At 40.1% G+C, this 8,960-nt stretch overlaps 1 protein-coding gene across 1 annotated transcript in view; it reads left to right on the top strand.

Moving 5' to 3' along the window:
* HERC1 (HECT and RLD domain containing E3 ubiquitin protein ligase family member 1) overlaps positions 1–8,960 on the top strand; it is a 250,627-nt gene that overhangs the window by 169,974 nt on the left and 71,693 nt on the right. Inside the window, exons 33-35 of the mRNA XM_011969255.1 lie at positions 1,175–1,281; positions 2,116–2,226; positions 5,280–5,456. Of these exons, the coding sequence (XP_011824645.1) occupies positions 1,175–1,281; positions 2,116–2,226; positions 5,280–5,456 (395 nt within the window). The remainder of the gene's footprint in view (positions 1–1,174; positions 1,282–2,115; positions 2,227–5,279; positions 5,457–8,960) is intronic.

The raw sequence follows: 8,960 nt of genomic DNA, 5'->3' as shown, positions 1-8,960 counted from the left end.
TCACAATATTATACAACAATCACTGGCATCCATTTCCAGAACTTTTCATAATCTCTAGTCTGTTTTAAGTATGCCAAAACATAATGTAAATCTTCTATGGCACATGGTATTTTGTATGTTTACATACTCAATATACTTTTTTTCTTAATTAGTATAACTTACAACTGCTCCTTTTTTTTTCCTTTAATAAGGTAAGGCTAATATTAAGTTTTAAGAAGATAAAGAAAAAACAGATATTCATTTATTTTCAACTGATCTTATTACAGTTATATGTATTTTGAATTACATATTTATGTATCAATATCCTATTTTCTACCTTGGATTACTTCATTTATTTATTTATTTTTTCTTATTTTGAGACAGAGGCTCTCTGTGTCACCCAGGCTGGAGTGCAGTGGTGTGATCTCAACTCACTGCAACCTCTCACTTCTGGGCTCAAGTGATCCTCCCGCCTCAGCCTCCCAAGTAGCTGGGATCGCAGGCATGCACCACCACTCCCAGCTAATTTTTGTATTTTTAGTAAAGGGAGGGTTTCGCCATGTTGGCCAGGCTGGTCTTGAACTCCTGGCCTTAAGTGATCTGCCCGCTTCAGCCTCCCAAAGTGCTGAGATTACAGGCATAGGTCACCATGCCCGACCCTTGGCTTACTTTAGAAAAGTACAGTCTCTTTACTGCCCGTTAACCCTAACAATCCCTGTGAGACAGTCAGTGCATGGACGGCGATAGGCAATGAGAGGGAATAATAAGCATGAGCTTTGGAGATTAACAGACCTGTTTAAAACTCTACCTCTATGAACTTGTGTGGCTTTGGTCAAGTTACATAACTTTTCTGAGCCTCATTTTTCTCAACAGTAAAATGAGGCTGTAGTTCAGTTTGTGAGGATTAATAGAATATATGTGTGTGAAAAGGGTAGCATAGCATAGTATCTGGCACAGATACTTTTTTACAATGCTTTTTCCATTATGTATACAGAAAAACTGAGACATAAACATGAATGTATTCCTACACATTCATGGGTACAGGATGGATCCAGAATTCTTCTGATAATAGTTTGAAATCAAGTTTGTTCCACCCATAAATGTTGAGCAGCCTCAGGAATTTTTTCCCCAGAAGTTCATTTTAACTTTGAATTTAAGTCACATTGATAATAAGAAAATGTCTTTTCCCCTCCAGGTATTCCTCTGGTTGGTAACTTAAGAACAAGGCTCCTTGCACTTCATGTCCTTGAAGCTGTGCTGCCAGCTTGTGAATCTGGTGTAGAAGATGATCAAATGGCCCAGGTTTTTATTTTTAAAGTTATTAGAAGATGTTTTCCATATTTGCAAAATGATTCACCCAAATCTGTACTTAACAGTCTCTTCAGTTGTAAATGTGTCTTTTATTCAGTAGCATAACGTTTACTTTTAGGACTGCTTTCTTTGTTATTTCACCCCCAAGGAGAGAGCAAAAAATAAGTTATGGGGTGTGAGAAGTAGAGGGATAGAGAATACTCTGCAAGCTCAGAAGGAAAGAAAAATCTGGAATTTCTTACTAGGTTTGGGCCTCTATAGGAGGAAATATGTGAGAGTGTTTGTCCTAACTAGAGGTCTAAATAGTAAGGCAAAATGGGACCCACTTTCTTATGAGTTAATATTTCTTTTTTTTTTTGAGATGGAGTCTCGCTCTATTGCCCAGCCTGGAGTGGGTGCAGTGGCGCGATCTCAGCTCACTTCAGCCTCCGCCTCCTGGGTTCAAGTGATTCTCCTGCCTCAGCCTCCAAGTAGCTGGGACTACAGGCACATGTTACCATGCCTGGCTAATTTTTGTATTTTTAGTAGAGATGGGATTTCACCATGTTGGCCTGGCTGGTCTCAAACTCCCAACCTCAGGCGATCCACCCGCCTCAGCCTTCCAAAGTGCTTGGGATTACAGGCGTGAGCCACTGTGCCTGGCTTCTAATGGGTTACTACTTCTAAAAAGTGATATTTAACTTATAACCACTAAAAGTAGCTGTTGAACACTGGTATAATCAAACTTCACATGTGACTTAATATTACAGTTAACATGATACAGCTTTTCTAAAAATACTTAAAGTACTTTTTACAAATTTTATCCTTTTTTCTTCAATAAAATAGATTGTTGAGCGCTTATTTTCCCTTCTATCCGATTGTATGTGGGAGACACCCATTGCTCAGGCCAAACATGCTATTCAGATAAAGGAAAAAGAACAAGAAATAAAACTACAGGTAATTGGTTTTTCCTAAAAGGTATTTCTTAACAGCATAAGTGAATATTCTGTCACTTGTCTCTGAATGCCTGTTCCTCTAAGGCACCTTGTTCTATCATTTATTCCATCTCCTCTCTCAGCATTCTGTCTCCCTCTCCACTGATTCCCTCCCCTCAGCTTATAACCATGCTTAACTCATTTCTCCTCTCCTGAATCACATTTTTATCTGTGAAGCCTTCTCTGTCTTCTCCCTTGTCCTGCACTACTAAGCTTCTTAGAAGAGTAATCTGCATGTTTCAGTCACTTTGTTTCAGTCACTTTCTTCTTCTTATCTCTTCAACCCAACCATTTATCTTCTATCAAAATGCAAAATTAAACAACAAAGATAAGTGTTTGTTGCTAAATATAGTGTATCCTTTTTTTTTCCACTTCTTACTTTACTTCTGGAAACTCTAGCCTTCTGTTATTTTCAAAGCGCTTTCTCCTGGATCTCCTTATATTCTCTGCCAATCCTGATTCCTTTTGAAAGCAACTCTTTTTTGGTGCCACTTTTACCTTGCCTTCATCCCAAAATGTTGGTGTCCCACAGAGTTTGATCCTTAGCTTTTCCAGCAGTCTCATCCATATCCAAAGCAGGGGACCAATCAAAGCATGTTGATGCTTTGATATATGGTTTTAAAAAATCACTCTGCAGTGTCTTCCAAACTTAAATGCTAGCCTGGTGTCTCCCCCTCAAACCCTTCCCCCCGCCCCCTTTTTTGTCCCATTTCTGATTGAAAGCACCACCATTCACCTAGTTTCCCAAACCCAAATTCCTGGGAATTAGAGATTATCCTAATGTCCCCATGCATGTAGTCACTAGCCTCCATTGATTTATAGCTTGTGAATTCATCTCTCCATTTAACTTAATTCCTATCTTGGTTTTCATGATTCCACTTTTCCTGGTTCTCCTTCTACTTTGATGGAATGAGCTGTTCTCATTTTCCTTTATAAGTTCTTCTTCTTCTATTCAATCTACGTGTTGGATTAATCCCCATTCCTTCTCAAAGACACCTTATTCAGACTCATTAATCCCCATTTCTTCTCAAAGAAATGTTATTCAGACTCATTTAAGACTTGATTCCCAAGTTTTAAATTCAAGTTCTGGCATTTCTCCTGAATTCTACACTTATATCCCCATCTTCTACTAGTCTTATCACTTAAATGTCTAATAGGCATCTCATACTCAGTATGTCGAAAATGGCGCCCTTAGTTTAATCACATTCTGTTTCTTCCCCCAGGCTTTCCCGGCCTCCTAGTGAGTTACTCAAGTGAAAAACCTAGGAGTCATCTTGATTCCTCAGCCCCATTTCTCCATCCATACAATCTCTAGATTCTGTTGGCTTGTCTTTAAAATGTAACTTGAATTTGCCTACCTCCTCATCTCTTCTGTCATCACCCTATTCCAAGCCATTATCGTCTCTGGCCTGAACTATGCAGTAACCTCCTAACTGTTCTCTCTGCTTCCATTGTTATGCCCTAAAGTCCATTCTCTACACAGGGTCCAGAATGATCTTTTAAAATTGTAAATCAGAGCATGGTGGTCCCCTGCTTAAAATACTCCAATGGTTTCTCATCATTCTTGGGATAAAATCTAGGGTTCCTTGTCCTCTCCTCTTTGCTCACTATAGTCTAAACAACTTGCCTTCTTCTTCTTGTATTTCTTGAATACAGTAATCCTGCTCATTCCTTAGGGCTTTAAACTGGCTATTACCTCTAGATGTTTCTTAGAAATTTCTTGTCATTCAGGTCTCAATTATCGCATCTTCAGAGAGTCCTTCCCTAATCAATCTAGAGAGTTGCCACACACTGTTTGTCATGTCACCTGCTTTAATTTCAACATATCACTTAATCTTTGTATGATCTTATTTATTTTTTTTTCTCTCTCTCTTCCAAAATAAGTTCTATGAGAGCAGAGACCTAATACCCTGCTGAATATGGAGGACCTAATAGGATACCTGGCAGAGAATAGATGCTTAATAAATGCACATTGAATGAATGAATTCAGGCCCTCACAATTTTTTTTTTTTTTTTTTTGAGACAGAGTCTTGCTCTGTCACCCAGGCTGGAGTGCAGTGGCACGATCTCGGCTCACTGCAACCTCTGCCTTCTGGGTTCAAGTGATTCTTCTGTCTCAGCCTCCTGAGTAGCTAGGATTACAGGTATCCACTACCACACTTGACTGATTTTTGTATTTTTAGTAGAGACAGGGTTTCACCTTATTGACCAGGCTGATCTCAAACTCCTGACCTTGTGCTCTTTCCGCTTTTGCCTCTCGAAGTGCTGGGATTACAGGCGTGAGCCACCACACCGGGCCCCTTTACTATTTCTTACCTGAACTTGCAGCTGATTAGTCAGTCTCTCTGCCTTCATCCTATATACCCTTGGTAAAATGATATTTATAAAGCACAGATGTGATCAGAGATCTCCTATATACATCATTCTGTATGGGCTTCCCTAATGTCAGTAGAGTAAAATTCAAACAAGGACACAGAAGGTTTTCCATGATTTGATTTCTTCTTCTCTCTCTGGACTTGTTTTCAGCCAGTTTCGTCTTCCAGTCATTACATACTGCTTGTCTTTAAATCACTGAACTCTGTTGTACCTCTCTGCCTTGGAACATGCTGTACACATTGCCTCTTAAAATGCCTCTCTCCTTTGACCAGCTGCTTACTGCCTTCTCATCATTCAGGACTCAACTTAGAAGTCACCTCCTTTTGAACATTACCTTGTCCTTCTCAAGCATGGTTAGACACACTTTTATGTTTCTACTATACCTATTATGTAATTTTGGTTATTCTCCCACTGTAATACTAGCATTATGTATTTGTCTTCTGTCCACTAGTGACCTTAAGCTCTTTATGGGAAGGGACCATGCTCTATTTATCATTGTGTTCCTGTAGGCCTGCACAGTAACTGATTCATAGTAGATACATAATAAATATTTGTGGAATAAAACCAAGGAGCCTCAGAATGTATCTTACCTGAGATGTGGGTTACTCCAAAATACTGACCCAGCTTCTTTTCTGGTAGAAGCAGGGCGAGTTGGAAGAAGAAGATGAGAATCTTCCTATCCAAGAAGTATCCTTTGACCCAGAGAAAGCTCAGTGTTGCCTAGTGGAGAACGGACAGATTTTAACTCATGGCAGTGGAGGGAAAGGATATGGATTGGCATCTACAGGAGTAACTTCTGGGTGCTATCAGTGGAAGGTATGTAGAAAATCTAAGTAATTTTTAGCATTTTGTCTTTTAGTCCTTTTTTCCCCCAGGTTCTTATAATAAATGTGTAGAAAGACTGAAAAAAAAAAAATCATGATATGTAAATGTTCTATTATTATGTAAGATAATATAAATGGAAACCAAGTGAAGGATATACAGGAACTCTGTGCTATTTTCGTAACCCTTATAATTCTAAAGTTATCTCAAAATTTTTTTTTTTTGTTTTTTTTTTTGTTTGTTTGTTTTTTTTGAGACGGAGTCTGGCTCTGTCACCCAGGCTGGAGTGCAGTGGCCGGATCTCAGCTCACTGCAAGCTCCGCCTCCCAGGTTTACGCCATTCTCCTGCCTCAGCCTCCGGAGTAGCTGGGACTACAGGCGCCCGCCACCTCGCCCGGCTAGTTTTTTGTATTCTTTAGTAGAGACGGTGTTTCACCATGTTAGCCAGGATGGTCTCGATCTCCTGACCTCGTGATCCGCCCGTCTCGGCCTCCCAAAGTGCTGGGATTACAGGCCTGAGCCACCGCGCCCGGCCAAAAAATTTTTTTAATGGATGTTTAAAATCATGCTGTAGCCCTCCCATAAGGAGTCACACAGAACACATTTTCCTCTACCAATGAAAATGAAGCAACGTGTGTGATGTTTTTGTCTAGGAAAGCCCGTTAGAGATTCAGTGCCCACAGTTTTTATAGGGAACTGTTCATATTGGTACCCTCTGCCTGACATGTACTAAAATTTTAGGTTCCCAGAAGGAAAGCTAGTATTTAGCATAAACCATATTGTTCGTACAATCTACATACAATAAGCCAGCCTGTATCAGTTGGGTAAAATTTTTATCAGTATAGGGGACTGTTTACCAGCCAAGTTCCCCCATGCCAGCCAAGGGCCAACATTGCAAGCAGGCATTTCTAAGGATAGTAGTCTCTGTTGTGTTAACTCCTCCTTTTGCACAGTCTACTCCTTTATCTCTTGGGCATGGTGTATATACAGTAAAACTATCAGTAGGACCCCATGCAGCAGGATAAGACAGACCAGTAATATTGACTTCGCTTATGCCTTTTAAGGGTCCTAGACTTAGCCAGTTACAACAGATCTCATTAACCAACAGGTCTATCTTAAAAAGCCATGTGGCTTCATTCTTAAGCTTTTGTCTTAACTTTTAAAATGTAGATTAGGCATCATTTTAGCACAGGACAACTCTGGCCAGTCCAGGACTGAGGTATTATCATGATAAGGTGCACACACAAGAAATATAATCCCTTAGGGCATATGTGTTGTCCTTGGAAACAAAGAGTTTATAATTATTAGGGCATCTCTAATCAGAACATATAATAGGCAGCACAGGTTAACATGACACCAATGTCACCTGCCCCCATAGGGCCTCCCACTCTGTGCTCCCAGTTCAGTCTGAATAATTAAGTTGAGTCTTGGTTTCAGAGGGACCGTCTGAAAGCAGTCAGTTTTAAAGGATTTTGTTTTCTGTGACATCATTCCTATCTCAAGAGTATGGATGACATCTCGAGGTGTTCTGTGGAAATTGCAGGAACTGGAGCCACCCACTGTTGTCTTTTGACAGACTTGACAAATTTGATGAGAAGCTCAGCAGTCAGTTTGAATTTAAAGTGCTCACAGCAGCTTTTAAGACAAAATAGTTTTGTTTTCTTTTGTTTGTTTTTGTTGAGTTGGAGTCTCACTCTGTCATCCAGGCTGGAGTGCAGTGGTGGTCTGATCTTGGCTCACTGCAACCTCCGCCTCCCAGGTTCAAGCGATTCTCCTGCCTCAGCCTCCCAAGTAGCTGGGACTGCAGGCACCTGCCACCACGCCTGGCTAATTTTTTGTATTTTTAGTACAGACAGGGTTTTGCCATGTTGGCCAGGCTGATCTCAAACTCCTGACCTTGGCTTCCGAAAGTGCTGAGATTACAGGTGTGAGCCACCACACCTGGCCCAGTAGATTTTTTTTCCCCCTAGAAGATAGAGAACTTTTAGGAACAGTTCTGAAAAACAGATCATTAATGCCCTCCCTACTCCTCCATATTTTCCCAAGTCTTGAGTTTTTGTTTTTTCTCTGTATGAAATTGAGTGTCCCATTTAGTAATTACAACTTTAAATTTTTTAATTTTTAAAAATCATTTTTTATTTTTATTTAGACCTTTTGTCCAGAAGGATTGGATGCAAGAAGAAGAGTTTTCATACAAAAACATTTGCATATACAACTTAACCAGAAAGGTTAGGAATTGGCCAGGACAAAATTTCAGTTACTGTTTATTTTTTTCAAAATAGGTTTATAAAACTTTCTACGTCTTCATCCTAATCATTTATCCAGTGAGCAGTCTGGAAAAGATGAGTTTCTTTCTGGAAACAGTTTTATTTAATAAACTGCCTTATTGGTATGTGTTATCAGGAGAAAAGTGAGGGATGCAGAGTCAAATGAGCAGTCCCTTGTTGCAGACTGCAACTATTCTAGAAAGCTTAACATGTTGGGATGTCACCTAGGGGGTGTTGAGAGTACAATCTCTTAAAGAGTGGATGGAAGTATATTGCTCCCAGAAAACGAGCTCTTTTCATGGATACCTGCAAGAGACCTGGACAGTCCAGCCAGCATCCAAGATGTTTTTCAGACTTTGTGGCCCCACAGAGGGGGAGTGTTCCAAATCCACAACAGTCCCAGATTTTGAGTTGTGTTCATTCAGCTCGTGCCTGCTTTTAGCTGAGCACAACTCACTTTGGGTTGAAATAACCTAGAGCACACAGTGTCAGGTTTTAGCTTAGAGTCAGGTCCAGGCAATTAGAATGTGTGAGTTCAGGATTCCAAGCCATCAGCTTTTTGGGGCAGCAGTTAAATCTAGACGGAGCCAGTTATGGGGGCATGTGCCTGTAGTACCAGTACTTGGAAGGCAGAGGCTGGAGGATTGCTTGAGCCCAGGATTTTGAAGCCACTGTGAGCTCTTGTTTACACCACTGCATGCCAGCTTGAGTAACAGAAGGAGACCCCATCTCTTAAAAAAAAAAACAAACCCTAGATGGTGTAGGACCTGACAATAGTGTTTTAAGTCCAGCCTTGTAAACAAGGTTTTTCTAAGCTCTGTTTGCTTGTCAATCTTGGAGTCCAAATTGACCCACTCAAAAATATGTACCTAGGCTAGAAAGTCATCAGCCTGTAAGTGTTAGACATATGATTTTATAAGAACTCATTGGCCACTGAATGTTTTTTAAAACTAAAAGCACATCTCTATATCTCCATCTAGAGCTTGCCTCTCTTTTATTTTATCTCCATTTTCCCAGAGGCTCCAATAGGAAAAAATCATAGCAAAAACCCACCAGTTATAGACACTTGTTTTGTTTCTAAAATAGAGTTTAAATTCCAATCCACCCACCGGTGACAAAAAAGCAAGTAAGTTATGTCCCACTAATATGTTTTTCTTTTGGAGCTTTCTCTGATCAGGATGATACTTTAGCACTTATGAAGTTACAAGTTTGTAACATTTTGCATCTTAAT

This window comes from Mandrillus leucophaeus, unplaced genomic scaffold, assembly GCF_000951045.1.
Source record: "Mandrillus leucophaeus isolate KB7577 unplaced genomic scaffold, Mleu.le_1.0 Scaffold12, whole genome shotgun sequence".
Taxonomy (NCBI): Eukaryota; Metazoa; Chordata; class Mammalia; order Primates; family Cercopithecidae; genus Mandrillus; species Mandrillus leucophaeus.
This window is presented reverse-complemented; position numbering and strand designations above follow the sequence as displayed.